Below are 16119 nucleotides of genomic sequence, written 5' to 3' on the forward strand. Positions count from 1 at the left end.
ATATTTTCCAGTTATTTTTTAAGCTAAACGAACAACAATATTAAACTACATTTCGAATTACATACAACTAGACTTGGTTAAGAGAGTTTTGTTTTTGTTTTATGTAAGAAACTCTTAAGGTTTTTTTTTGTAATTAAATAAATAGCGCAGTTTCTCTTAACTCCATTTCAATAAAAAAAAGAAAGCAAATTTGTTTTAGTTTTATTAAAAATTAGTACATATATAGTAAATATTTATTTTAGTTTTTGTTTTTTTAAATACGACTAGAAATACTTGGTAGTTTTTAAAATAATTTTAAAAAATATTTTTTTAATTCATTTAAGATTTATTACTATTTTTATGTTTCAAAAAAAGGCCAAAGCGGATTAAAGAGAATTTGTTTGTATTTATTTTAAAAATTGTTTATTTGTAATGAATGCTCTCGTTAAGAGTTTGGTTTGGATTGATTTTGTAAAATTATTTTTATTAAAATATTAATGTACAAGGATTTGTTGTTTGGTTAAAGGGATTTTTTTTAGCTAAAATGTCTAACTAATTTATTTTGTATTACTTAAATATTAAATATTGTATATTTTAATTTGAGGGAAAATTACAGCATTTGATTGCCTTCAAATGCCATAATTTGCCTACTGGTGTTCATTTTCCCTCTCTTAGAGCTTGGTTGCGCTTTTATTTTCCTTTTTTCTTGTTACTCTTTTGGAACTCTTTATACCCTCTCTTAAGTGCTCTTTTTTCTAATTCTTGTTTTTTTTTTGTTAATTTAGCTTAATAATTTAAATTGTTTTTAGTTGTGTTAATAATTAAGTATCTACTAACAATCCATAATTAGTTTTATTTATTTACATGATTAATTATTAGATTTATTACATTTGTTTGTTCGTGTTCTTTATAAATAAGCCCTTTCTTCTTCCTCAAAAAGAGCCATTGTTGTCATGAAATCCTTTAGATAGGACCCGGCCTCTGTTCAGTTGCTAAACAGAAAGGGCCCAAGTGAACCTCAAACCATGGGTGGCTTAATGTCGACCAAAGTACTGTGATGATCCAGCACGGGACTGGAGGCGGCCGAATTGTTGCCCAACAAATGATGGTGATGATGATGGGTGTGAGCATGTAAATGGGGATGAGAGTGCTGTTGTTGCTGCTGCTGTTGTTGTTGTTGCTGCTGCTGCTGTTGATGCAAATGATGTTGTACCTGTTGTTGCTGCTGCTGTTGTTGCTGATGATGCAATTGATGTTGTTGATGATTGAACATGACCGGCGAGCCACTCGACATGTGATGTGGCGAGGACATGTGTAAATTTTGATTGAGACCTTGTGTGGGTGTACCGGGTTGATGGGAATTGGGTGTGCCAGGATGACTGTTGCTGTTGTTGTTACCACTGTTATTGTTATTGTTGCTGCCATTACCCGAGTTATTTAAGCCATTTGATTCATTGGACTGATTGTTGACATCTTCCGAATCACTGCATGACTCCGAGGATCCCTTTTTAATGCCATTTGCCGGGGCGGTGCCGTTATGGGTCTTCACATGTTTGGCCAAGTGATCGCTGCGCATAAAACGTTTATTGCATACGGGGCAAGCAAAACGCTTTTCCCCAGTATGGGTTCGGAGGTGCCTCTGCAGCTCATCGGAACGAGTAAAACGTTTGCCACAGAATAGCCAATTGCATACAAAAGGTCTTTCTCCAGTATGCCACCTCAAGTGAGCTTTAAGATGAGAAGTTTTGCCATAAACTTTGCCACATCCCGGTATATGACAGGAGTGTATATTTTTCTTTCTTAGATGCACACCGGCAGGTCCCAAACGTTCGGCTTCTTGACAGTTGGGACAATCACAAGTAGCTCTGCCGGCATACCTACGCTGAGATCGCGGTGAGGGTGTGGTAGGAGAAGTGGCCTGTGGTGTTGAGGCTGTGGATACTGCAGAAGGTGAATTGTGTGGTAGTGAGAATCCGCCTACACTTTGCGAGGGCAGCATACTTTTGTAGGTGTCCTGCAGCAAATGTTGACCCGAACCCAACAGATGAGCCGTATTTGAGAGAGAATGGCTTAAGGCTGAAGAATAGTCTGAAGTAGCGGTGGCATAATTGGCCATAGTCGAATGCATACCAGCTGCACCACCCATGTCCAACCAGCTGCCAGCCGCAGCACTGTGCATATCCCACCATCCCGAATTAACACTAGCAGCCTCAGCGGCCTTATGGGCCGAAGCTGTCACTGCATTAAACGGCCAATCATATGGATGTCTCGAGTAAACAGAGCCAAAGGTGGCGCCTTCCACTTTGCCCAGCAAACCCTGATGCATGTGATGATTATCGGTGACCATGCCACCGGTTGCAGTTGAGGTATTGGGATAAAATAAATCACTGCCATAGGCAGAGGGTGTGGTAACAGCAGCGCAGGACGAGGTTATAGGGCGACTGTAAGGATAAATGCTGAAATTATTTTCTTGATCAATAAATCATACTCATAAGAAATGAAAACAGAGAAAAGAGTAAAATATATTTGATTATTAAGAAAACCTACCTGGCTGTTATATTAACCATGGTGTTTATGCCACTGCCGGGTAAACTCCTAGAAGTGTTAGCACCTGCTGAAGAGCAGATCCCTGGTATATGGCCACCCACTGAAGAATTTGTTGAGGAAGCCGATGATATAGCACAGGGAGAATGCTGTCCAGCCGAGGCATTTGAACTCGTTGAACCTGTGGAGGTGTTATTGTTGCTGCTATTCGCCTGGGATGATGGTGATGTAGGACTCTTCTTCCAGGGATGGAAACCCTTACCCACAGCTGCATCAGCCAAAGGTGGTGGGGATTTGCTACTTAATTTATTGCACTGGGCAGCCAGCATAGCCAAAGGTGTGCCTCTTAAGCTAGGATGATCCTATAAAGAAAGAACGAAAACAAAAACCAATTAGTAATTTGCTAATTTTCACAACTTCAAAAAATTATGTATATTCCCATGGAAATCTCTTTCTTAATTAACTTTGTATGTTTCAATATTGTTTTTAAATTCTCCAGAACTGGCTACAATAAGTTTTGTTATTTTTGTACCCAAATCAATTTATTTGTTACCTAATTTTGTTCTTCATTTCTTTTATAAAAGAACCAAAGAAAAAAAATATGTTTGATTTATTTATTTTTTATTTCCTACCTCTTGATTTTGTACAACCATTCTTGTCTACAACTCTTTTGTTTCTGTTTAACAATTTCCCAAAAAAGGAAGTTATTAGCTTAAAAACTAAGAACAAACACTCAACTCAAACATACACATATATACATACAGTTAAAAAGTAAAACACCACCACCACCACCATTTACTTTAAATACAACCACCACCAAAAGAAAACCACCACCAAACTGTACAAGTCAACCTATAAAATTCAGTTTGATTCGTTGCCGATCAACCGACCGACCGACTTCAACACTCTGTTTGTTGAAATTGTTGGATTTCAAAAGCATAGCGGAAGAGCATTAATCCTGACACTTGTTTCTTCTGTTCTGTTCGATTCTATACAGTTTTATTTCATTTCAAATTCATTTAAAATTAATGTTTCATTTAATTTTCAAAACTCCATCTCATGTGGTGTTTTATTTTCGGCTTCACAAAATACATCCTGTAAGAGAAGTTGTCTTCAACGGCGGCTCTGTGAACTAAAATGATTCTTTTTTTATTTTTTGCTTAAAATTTTATTTCCTTTAATATTTAATTCTCTTTTTTTTGTCCTACATCTTGTGTTTTTGTGTGGTATTGACTTTTGTTGTTTAATTTGTTAATCGTATTGTCTTACAGTCCAGCCAGCCATCAAACACGTTGTGCCGTCAATATCCTTATCATTCGTTATGTGTGATTTGCGATTTCGAATGGTAAGCGCCAGATTTGTGATTGGTTTAACTGGAATTGATGTTGTCCAGTGTATATTTGCGGTTTTTAGTTTTCTTAATATGGTTGATAAGGGTTTTTGGGGAGAGTGATTTCCTTTATATGAATTTCTCATGAATATAATGTAAATTAGTGAGAAATCTTTTTCTATGTTTCAAATTTTTTAATTATGTTGAAGGAGTTTTAGTAGAAGGGTTGTGTTGTGGGAATATTTTTGAGAATTTATCAAATTGACCAAACGACTACACGTTCTTCTGGAAGAACGTGTAAATTTGAGGAAAGAGTTCTCTAAATTTAATAGAATGCGGCGAGACTTCAACAAAGCAAATGTGTTAGATCCTTACTGTTATCTTCCCCATCTAATGTACATTGTTGGGAAGTTTCACTCTTCAGTTTGAGAGTTTTATTCCATTTCCGATTGGAATCAGGGATGTAAAGCGTAGGATGGTAAAGTTTAAAAAACCCAGGCACTTGAATGTTTCTTTCAATACTTGAAAAACGTTCTTATTACTAAAGCTGGGTTTCGTATACACCGTAATCAGCGCCGATAACGAAAACTGAAAAACGTTGGTGTTCGTCACCGTCTCGTTTCTGAATCGTTTTCGTTTCAGTTGGATGGGTTGCGGCATAAAACAAAAACGAAATTATTTTTTAATTTTGGATGTCGCACATTAAATAGAATTTCATTATTTTTGACAAAATCTATAATTTTTTCCTCTTCCAATAAAGAAAATTTATTTTTTTTTATTCATTTTGATTTTCTTTAAATTTGAAATAAAAAAATAATAAAAATAATTTCCTACAGCACCGAAAACAACCTTTTTTCATTCCGGCCCCAAATGAAAGGTTTTTCGTTACTAATCGTTTCGTTCCCAATTTTCGTTGCCGATTTCTGAAACGAACTTTTTTTCGGTGCAAATGTATGGAATTTCGTTTTCGGTGCCGATTACTGTGTATGCGGAAACGTAACTTAAGTAGGCAGAACATCAAGTGCTTCTAATTTCGTATAGAATAGAAATCGGATCTATCGCACGTCATATTCGATATGGGACATAACAGATTGGAATTTATTTAATGGATACAAGATGTCATCTGCAAAATAATACATATGGTTTGAGGATCGACATAGAAGGTCATTTAGAAAAACGGGATATTAAAAACGGATTCTTAAATTAACATTGTATTCGATTAATCTTACAACTATACAGCAACTAGTATAATGTGATCCCTGATAAAGATAGCTATAAATCGAGAAAAGTTCGGAACGATGACAACAGCAAGAAATATTTAAAAAAAGTGCTCAGTACTGAGTCTCTTGGTAAATTTGGCAAAGGGCGCAAACTCTGGAGCAAGTAGACTTTAGAGGGATCGTAAAAGAACCCACCACTCATGTTAGTAATCCAAATACGAACTACATGTACACAATGATGTTGTATGAAGCCTCCAATAATTTCTCCCCCTATATAGCTAGAGGTCCACAGCGAATTTTGCTTGCTCTTTTACTCGGGAACGTGGACCTACTTGAAGATAGACTAATAGACTAAAACAATCCATACATCCTATTATTCTATTATCGAGACTTCAGATTTGTTTCCAAACGAATTTCCAGAAATAAGAGTAAATCAAACGATTGGAATATGGACCCATAAGCTTAACATCATATCTCCTGAAATCTACACCAGGAAAAATTAAAACGATGCCTATGTAAAACTACTATCAATCGATAAAGTCATATCTAAGATTTTTTCCAATAAATAATTTAAATCCTTGAAATGACTTTGAGATACTAAGAAGAAATTGGTCTGTTTTTAAGGAAGATGATCATTGTAGATTATGCAAACCAGCTACTCCTTACGGCAAAGAAATATGTATACAGAATGGCCAAATATTTAAGAGTAGTGGACTAACGCGTATAATGGAAAGTCCACATTGAAAATAGAGTGGAAAAGCGCATCGGAAAATAAAAACGATGCATATATAAAATGACTATCAATCAACGAAGTCCTATCAACGTGAGCTCGTATAACCTAGATCTGTCTATATTAATATAGAAGACACTTTCAGTCTCCTACTTTACTCGACTCTCTTAACCAATTTGACTTAACTCCTGACTGTGTAGCTTAGGTAGGTCATATGTTAAGTAACAGATGTATACCTTGTGAAGCCACCAATATTAAACAAAGAGTCAAACTACGCCACAGAGTGTTTACTGTCTCCACTACTTTGGGAGACAACAGTCTTCTAAGATTTTTTCCAATAAAGAATTCATTCTAATAAGAGGAAAGTATGAAAATATATAATAAAGTCTAACAGTTGACCCGAAAAAGACTGAGATTGGTCAGTTCTTAAGGACTAGGATTATTGTAGATTATGCAAACATCCTCCTTCTTACATACACACAGCCTTAAAATTGAGAAAACACCACAAATTACTTGATTTTTTTAAGACAATGAAAATCCTAAAATCCATCGTTTAAAATTTAAAAGTTTCGGTTTGTTGGAGATTGGGCTGAATAATAGATTCGGTTCTGAGAATATAAGATTTAAGCCGGACTATAATGATTTTCATGATCCTAAAAAAATCAAAAAATTCACTAGTGTTTACTCACTTTTGAGGCTATGTGTATATAAAAAAATGGTCAAATATCTAAGAGTAGTGGAACAACGAGTATCATTGAAAATAAAGTGGAGAAACCTCTTCGAATATTGTTGTTTTGCAGAAGAACAATCGGCATTCAATGAGGTATTAAAACGAAACCCCTATTCATTATACGCTAGTATTCTAATCCTGAACAATATTGCATCAATAGTTTGGTGGACATTACAGAAGAGATGGTACAGCGTTAAGCTCCTTCGAAAGATACTAAAATTATGCTGTATAAGAAGAATTAGCGATCTAATAAGAACTATTTCGACAAAAGCCCAGATTGGCAGCTGAGTCGAATCTCCCATAGACCCCGACATCAACAAATATTAAAAATCTTAACAAGCAACTACATCCCTCTGGAAATTTGGGAACCCAAGGTACTAATGGCAATAAAAATGCCTACGAGCTTTCCATTGCGGTCTCCACCAGGGAGACCTAAATAATGCTAAGCCTTTTCCGGAGTTCAAAAAATAACTTCGGGAAACAAAATTTGCATATCCCCACTGTCGGATATGCAGATTCGTCTATGGGAGATTCGACTGAATCTGCCATTGAAGATACAACTAATTGCATTGAAGTCGAACCATGTACGCATGTGGCTGTTAGAAAATATAGTCTGTAGGATATGTAGACTTTAGAGCACTAATTATGCCAGTTGTCCGAATAAGGGTTACAATACCTAACAATAAATTGTATTCTAACCTAGATGGAAAAAGTTTGGTCACCGGGATAATTCTCAGTTTAATCGCACGAACACTGGCAGAATGCTTTCCTTCAAGGGTTAATTACTTGCAAACAATTTTGACAAAAGGTCAGCTCATCGCTTAAATGAGTCGTATTATTCAGAAGCATTTTGCAATAACTTTAGCATAAAGACAATTGAATTTACGTAGGTACTTTCATCAAGATTTCCTATAAGTTTGTCTTTGGTCAAGAAAGATTTACACTATAAAAGAGAGTACTTTATTTAACTCTTTGCGGTTTAGTGGTCACTTTACTAACCACCTCTTCTATAGTCTGTAATAAATAGTTTCTTGGTATCTATTGGCATTTTGCTAAACAATTATATTTTTTGAAGTCATTGTTTATGTTTTTTTTTTTTTTTTGCTCTGGTTAGATAAATGTATTAATTTGAAAATATTGTAAACCGCAGATTTTTTAAGAGACTTTAACGCATTCAATAAAAAAATCAAAAAGTGTTTATTGTTCTTCGAATTAAGTGTTACTTTGCTATTTCGTTTGTTTGGTCAAAAAATTTAGTAAAAAATATTGGATTTCAAAATAATTTATACGAAACGACGGTGGTTAGTAAACAAACCACCCCACTCCATAAAAAATCTTGGAATGGGATGGCTTTTTTATGTTTTCATTTATTTTTTCTAACTCTTTATATTAAATTAACCTTGATTAAAGTAAAATTGCAATTGTTTTTAATTTATACACAAAAGAGCAAGGCTGAAAGAGTTAAGAATATATTTTAAACCATTTCAAAGATCCTAAGAAAAATGCAACTATTAATTTCAACTACAATTTGAATCCAATTTATTTGAAGTTAATGTTTTCAAGGTTCTTTTTTCAAAAAACTCTTCCACACTTTCCTATTTGTACAGCAAGCTACAAATCTTTACAGTATCTGCCACTGGTGCCACATAGAACAATAGAATACTAGCAGCTTGAAGAAAAGAAATCCCTTCGCACAATAACTAAAAATTGCACTTGTCAACATTAACAATCATTCGTTACGCAGCACTTGCAAAAAAATCTTAAACAAAAGAAGAAAAAAAATATGGAAATGCACTTGTTTTCTTTTGTAATTCCTTGTTTTTAATTCGAACAAGTGCACAGAGATTTTTTTGTTCTTTTTACATATTTTACATGCCTTCCTAGGCATGGTGGTGGTCTGAGTAGAATCTATTGTTTGAAAATGCAATAACATAAACTTCAAGGTCCATTACTAACTACCGGTGCTAACGATTACTGCCGCTGTTGCTGCTGTTTCTGCTGTTTGGTGATTTTATTGTCCGTTTGTCCACTAACGCCATGCAGTTTTTATTGTATTCCTACAATGCTGGACTATCAGTGCAACTCGGCATGTTCAGCACCTTTACGTTAAGATAGCGGCAACAAGTTGCTGTGGAGAACATCAATAGAGGCGGTGTCATAATTTTCACAGCAGGTGGCACTGTTAATGATTTTGAATACAAAACACTTGAAAATGAAACGTAAAAGACTGAACAAAACATATTCAGATACGTGGCTGAGAGAGAGGTAGAGGCGAACAGAGATAAGTAAAACAAAAAGTCAATCGAATTTGACAGCTCGTTGAGGTGAGCTACAAATGAGAAACACTTTTATTTTATGAGGCTATAAAATCAAAATTCATCTACATTAAAAACGAACCAGAACAATAATGTTCAGCAGCCAGTGGTATTGCTATCATGTATAAAGTGAGAGAGTCCAAAACCATACAATCAGTTAAGATACAGATACACTTGCATATTAGTACAATGCAACACCATACAACAGAATGCAAACAATATGAAGCGCGTGTTAACCTTTGATGTTAGCGGGTGGTTAACATTGTTGTTTCTTTACAGTTTCCCCTGTTCAGTTGCCTTCTTGGTTAATTACTAAAAGGTGAGAGAGATTTATCATAGCGAGTGCATTACGGTAGTTTTTTACATTTTCGATATCCAACAAATACATCGATATCTTGGCTGTTTCTCTCTCGCTATTGTTGTACGATGGCATCTTTTTAAATGTACCGCCACAAATTGGAAAACAATTCATTATTCATTTTTTTTTTTGAAAAGAAATTAGGGCTCAGACTCGGTCAATCAAAATTAAATGTCAAACTGGCGCCAGCCCAAGTCTGTGCATTGGCCTGGGAATATTTTTACCCCTCTAGTATTACAATAAAGGCGGTCTATTGTTTAAAAGAGAAATTAAATCAAATGAAAGCATCCAAAATGGTATTCACTTGTTTGTAGTTTTCTTTTATATTAAAAAAATTAATCCGTAACAAATTATTGAAACAATGTTTACATGTTGGGCTCGTAAAATAATGTTATAAAACACGCTTTAATCGTTGTTGATTGAATTTGTTGGGCTTGAAGTTGTATTTTATTTCGATTAATTCTATGTTGTAACACGATTAATCATGCGATATGTTTGAGGGTTTTGTGAGATTTAAATGATTTAGGTGGAATGGCTTACATTTTGGAATAATATTATTGTCTCAATGGAGATTGAACTGAGAGAAAAAAATTTAGCAAAGTATTTTATTGTGATTTTTATAGTGAAATCAATAACAATTTTATTCTTAATACAAAAAAAAATGTTCTTCAGATAAAGAATTTGACAAAATTTCTTCTACAGAGAAAATGTATGTACATAAATATGCTTCTTTAAGATCAATTTGTCAAAATTCTCTTCATTACATAAACTTCTTTATAGACAATTTATCAAAGTTTTCTTCGACTTATTAATTTATCGAATGAAAATTACTTACACAATACAATATTTATCGAAATTTTCTTTATTATAGAAAATTTATCGATAATTTTATATTTATAGAACTTTTATCAACGTTTTTTACTTTATAGAAAATTTATTGAAATCTTCCGTTTATAGAAATTTTATTGCAGTTTTCCTGTTTATAGAATATTTATTGAAATTTATCTTTCTTCCTTTAGAATTAGAATTTAGAATAGAATAGAATTTAACGAAATTTTAATCATTTTAGAAAATTTATAAAAATGTTTATATTTTCAATTTATCTAAATTTTCTTCCTTATAGAAAATTTATTGAAACTTTCTTCCTTAAAGATACTTTTTAAATTTTTTTTATATTTTTACAATATTTTTGAAAAATTTATCGAAATTTTCATCTTTAGAGAATTTTTCTGTTTATAATATATTTATCGAAGTTTTCGTCGATAAATTTCGCCAAAATATGATATATGAAATTTTCGATACAATTTTTCTTGAAAAAGATGGACAACTTATTTTATTTTCATTTTATATCAAAAGTTATTTTCAAAGATTTTTCAAGCCTAAACTAATGTTTAAACTTGCAACATTTGAAGTTCATTTGAAAAAAAATGTTTCAAAAATCAATCTAAAATTAAATTAGAATTTATGAAAAAAACTTTTGAAATATTTTCTCTTATTTTATTTGCCTAACATATACTTCAAACTCAAGAGTTTCTCAAACCTAAACTTAATCTTTTGACATTTGAATTAAATTTTAGCTTCTTTTGAACAAATATTTTAAAAATAGTGTTTTCTTAATTTGATATCGAATCATCCTAAAATTAAATTTAATTTATGAAGGTATCTTTTAAAACATAGCATTTTCTAATATATTATTTGCAGTCGTTATTTGGACATAATTTTAATAACAATTTTGCAGCGAATTTTAATATATTTCATATTCCCCATTTCGCATAAAATTCTCCTATTCGTAAATGTTTATAAAATCACTGCTAAACGTTAGACATTTGAGAAATGGATTGATTTCATTCCTCATTACACGGTGCTACGATGGAAAAAAACTTGGAAAACGACCTATTGTAGGTTATGGGGCTTGTTGAGTACATTAGAAATTATGTCAAAAAATTTCCAAAACACCCTCAAATTCAGAAGTTATTCTGAAAAAACCGTTTTCAGTTATGTCCGTGAACTTATCGATCTGTAACTCAGTCAGTCTCTGTCCGACTTTGAAGTTTTAAACGGGGTTAAAAAGAAAACTGATCACGCTTTAAAATGGCGTACATCTTTGATACATTTGTTAGTTAAAAGTATTGCTTTTGTTAAGAATATCTAAAAGAAAAACAAAATTTATCAACTTTTTTGATTTTAATCGCTTTTCATTGCTTATTTTGATATGAAAGCTTATACAAATTTATACCAATGTATTAAGGAAATTTAGTTCCTTTTAATTATTCAAATCGGATGAAAATTGTAAAAGTTATTCAACTTTTCATTAACACATTTTTTAGTATTTCCTCCCCCAGCCCATATGAATACAAAATAAGCAAAAAACTATACAAAAAAAAATTTGTTCTACAATTTTTAATTTACAAGGTAAATTTTGTGGAACTTTTTTCGAAAAGGTTTAATAACTTTTGCAAGTATAAACCGATTTTAACAACTAATATCTCGTTTTTGTCTACATAAAATACTGTGCAAAAAAATAGGGTTTCATAGAAAAAAATTTAAAAAACTTTTGTTGAATTTGAAAAATTAGGAAAAAAATAAAAAAGAATGCCAAACTATTTAGAAAAACTTAAACAATTTTTAGGAATATAGATATTATACATACATTTTATGAAAGCTTAATTCTTTACCTAACTATAATTGTTTAAAATTTTTAAATTGGTCTAAAATATGTGAGTTAGAGGTACTAAAGTACTACGACCTACCCTAAAAACATATTTTTTTCAAAATAACTAAAAATTTTGAGGGTGTTTCAAAATCTTTGAAAACGGTTTTAGTATGTCCTCATCTAGGCCTACAACCTCCACTAGGTGGCTTTGCAAGTTCTGACAAAAAGTGTCATTTTGTTATCAATATATTTTTGATTACATCTGAATGTTTACTGTGGTGGTTTCCCAGCGGAAACAATTTCTAGAGCTTCACTTTGTAGGTCTAACAAACATTTATTTAAAATTCAAACATGATTAGTGTTTACGCCAAAACAACAACTAGCGATTTCCTCATTTCCCCTGCAATTCCTATTTTCCCCAATATATATTAATGCAGAATGCTATCTGTTGCAGTATATGTACTTCCAATTGTCATAAGTTCTAAATTAAACATCAAGAGTAGTAAATTCTTCTATTTCGGGGAGATTCAAATCTAACTTTAACCTGTGTACATCGCTATCCTCATCCTATTGTTTCTTAATGGTAAGAATCCATTGTCCAAATAATTAGAAAAATTCCTAATTCTTTGGTTTTCCTTGCGTTTCATATTGTTTGTTAAATTATTCTGAGCACAAAATCTAAACGATTTTGTTTCGGCTCAGACAGTTTGAACAACCTTTCAATTCATCCAGCCCTTTCCCCCTTCACCCAGCTTCTCAGCTTAACAATTGGTTTTTCAATTATTCCTATAAGTTGTCTTTTTATAATAAAATTTATATTGATCTCTTTATTATAAACCATTCCATGAAACCAGAAGGAACAATATTTTCTAAAAATATCTAAAAAAAACAGATGATGTTGAAGTTTACGTGAAGTAGTTTTTTATATACAAAACTTCACAGGTGATACTTTAAAGTGCATTCTTTAGGTTTTATGATGAATTCATTAAGAATATTTTCCCTAATAATGGCATTAATGGCTTGCTTCAGCAGACTTTCAATTAGGCTCCTATTTAGACATTCTGTGAAGCATTATGTAGATGGTTTCCTTACAGACCTGCAACGGAAGACCTTCTAATATGCTTTCTTAAATAGGCCTTCTATCAGCTCTGTAACAGAACTGAGTATGAAAGGCCTTGGGTAACAGTGACACGATGTGTAAAATTTTGCAAGGTGTCCTTGTGTCTGCAAAATAACACCTCTTTACTGCATATTTTTCCCACTGGGTTGTTCCAATAAACACAAACGTAAATGTTTAAAATCAAACATCATTCCTTAGGGTTACCCAAACCAAATTAAAGACTTGAATTTCAAATTTAAAATCATTTTGAAAAAAATTAAATATTTAAAAAACTATATTTTCTCAAGTTAATACTAATATTATTCTCAAATCTAAAATTTAATTTGAATTCAAAATAAAATAATGAAATATGATTTATGACACACATATGTATATTATTTGCTATTCACATTTAAAATTATGTTTGAGAACAATTTACAAACGTTAGACATTTGAGTAAAGATTTCATATCAAATCTTTCTCAAATTGATATCAAAACTAAATATTTGCTAGGATGTTTTTTCCCAACAAACACTAAATTTTTCATTTAAACACACATAATTCTCAAGGGTTTTTCAAACCAAAACAAAGGTTTGAATTTCGCATTTAAATTCAAATTGTGGTTTATATGAAAAAAAATGTATCATTGTAAATTATATTCAAATTTAAGAAAATGCCTTTGAAATATTTAATTTTCTCAAACTAAACATCTAAACTAATTTAAAATCGAAACGAAGCATTAAAATATAGTTTATGTATAACATATTTGAAGTCCATTTGAGAATATGGGTTGATAACAAATTAGGAATAAAGTTAGAATTTTTGTTTAAGACATTCTCGAACATTGGAAATTTGAGTAAGAGTCACTCTCTATATAACTCGCTCGGTAGCTATTAATAAATTTTTACTTCGTATGGGAGTTACCACGCCCATTTTACCATTGTGAATCCATACCAGGGACTCAACTCAAATACACACAAAACATTTCATCGAAATCGGCCCAGCCGAGATATATATAAAAAGATATCAAACCTCAATGTTTGTTGGGTTATTTGTGGCATGCTTTTTTTTGTAATGTTTTTGTTGCTTTAACATTTTAAGCAAAAACTCAAATAAAAAAAGAAATACTCTGTAAGTTAAGTCGACAATGTAATTGCAGCAATTAATTTCAAGTTTAAGTCATGATTCCAGCAAGCAAACGTCATGGTATTTATAAAATAAAAGCTTACACTGCAACACAAATAATATAAAATTAAAAAAAAAATAATAACTTTTGAAACACAATAAAAAATAGTCATAAAATTAATTATTTACTTTTACATATTGTTACATTTTATAAATTTTTTATTAATTTTCACTTGATAATTTGACATTCTTTTAATATTTTTGCTCAGTGTAGGTATGTTTCAATGCACTTTTCTTGTTTTGGTGGCTTAAATTATAAATAAAGCTCCATTACAATTGTCTGTGGTGGTATCATTTTAATTCGTTAACAACCGTATAATATGAACATTTTTATAACTCTAGACGTGCGTTTTTTGAAGGCAAGCAAAAGTTCCTTGAAAGCATGAACCAAACTTAACAATAAAACTCTAAGAAAAGAGAGTTTTTTAGAAATGGTGGCAGTTAGATTTTAAAGACAGGATAGAAGACAAACAATTTTATAAAGAAAATTCAAGTTCAATTCAATTGTAGTAGATGTTGTGTGTGTGTGTCTGGTAATTATTTTATCAACTGGTAGCCATGGTGAATGAAAGAATGAATTGCTTCCGCAATTTTCAATTGCAACTGTGTTTAAAGTTTTGGTTTACTTAACGTTAGAAGGCCAAAGTTAAGGCGGATAACTGTTGTAAAATTGAGCAGCTCTATAATTTGTTGTTATAGATTTTTTTCTTCCTTTTTTTTATGGTTAAATAGCAATAGAGTTCAAATCAAACAACAGTTATAATAAAATAAAAATAGTTATGGTCTAGAAATAAGGTGCTGATTTCTTAGAAATCTAAAAAAAATTAGGACAGGTTGTTTGTTTTTTGTTATAATAAAATAGCTTTCTGATTTTTTTTTCTAGAATTTCTATTGAATTTGTTTTGTATGTTAATTTTAATTGTTGTTACCTTCAATTTATTTTGATTTGCATTGATATTTTTATTGAATTTTACAAAAAAAATGTGTTTTTATGTCAATTTTAATTTTGTATGTTTGCTGTAGTTGTTGGTTTAATTCAAGTATATCTGTTGAATTTTTGATTTATTTTTTTTGTTATTTATATGCAAAAAGTCTACTTTTATGTCATACTTGTCATAACAACTGTTGTATTTTGTATGTAGATTGCAACAACTTTACGCCTTCTCTGCAATCATACATATTTAACAAGAGACACTTAGAGAAATGTTTATTGCAATAACGAATATTTTGAATATAAAATAATCAACTTTATTACGAGTGTCATTGAGTATTTAAGTTGTTTTGACACTCAGAATATGGCTGAATAAGTTGGGTAGCAAGGGGGTCATACGCCACTGGGGAGCATTTCACCATTCCTCTGTTTTATTAAATTATGAAAGCTAATTAATCATAATAAGCGAGTTTTTTATCATCTTTTATACCTAAAACTTTAATACCTAAATGGACTTCACACAAGACTTGAATTTGCAGTTTGCTAGGTGACAGGTTAGTGTTAGTAAACAGTTCCAGCGGTCATAGTTCCTAATTTTCAAAGCAAAAATACTATTAAAATTTGTTTAATAAATTGGTAAAATTCAATTAATGTACCTTTATTAAAAGATTTAAGAGGTCAGACTAAGTTAATTCTGGTAAAAAGCGTAATTCGTTTCTATAGAAAATTTTAACCATTATTTTCGCTCAGTGATCGAAACAATTGCCGAGGAATGCGGCTTCTCCGCATGATTAATAAAATAATATTTCATATTATCACCAAACGAATCTCTGAGATAGTAACACCAACACTTGGAAGTGAACAGGATGACTTTGGTTAGGGCAGTTGTTTGCAACGTACAAAAATATTGTTCCAATACCCACCTTATAGTATACCAATCTGCTTAGGATCACTTTCTGAGTCGACTAAGCGATGTCCGTCCGTCCGTCTGTCCGTCCATCCATGTATACCTTGTAATCAAACTACAGGTCGCTGGTTTAAAGAT

The 16119-nt window shown here is 31.8% G+C and overlaps 1 protein-coding gene across 2 annotated transcripts in view; it reads right to left on the reverse strand.

Moving 5' to 3' along the window:
* Window positions 1-272: 272 nt before the first annotated feature.
* Window positions 273-16119, reverse strand: part of Sp1 — a 97341-nt gene continuing 81494 nt past the window's right edge. The window contains exons 2-3 of one of the 2 annotated variants that reach the window (XM_065507739.1): window positions 2527-2885; window positions 273-2420 (exon numbers count right to left, since the gene is read on the reverse strand). In XM_065507739.1, coding sequence (XP_065363811.1) covers window positions 998-2420; window positions 2527-2885 — 1782 coding nt within the window. In that variant the 3' untranslated portion in view covers window positions 273-997. Of the gene's footprint in view, window positions 2436-2526; window positions 2886-16119 lie in introns of both variants that reach the window. The other variant, XM_065507738.1, reaches the window with a different exon arrangement.

This window comes from Calliphora vicina, chromosome 4 (assembly GCF_958450345.1).
Source record: "Calliphora vicina chromosome 4, idCalVici1.1, whole genome shotgun sequence".
Taxonomy (NCBI): Eukaryota; Metazoa; Arthropoda; class Insecta; order Diptera; family Calliphoridae; genus Calliphora; species Calliphora vicina.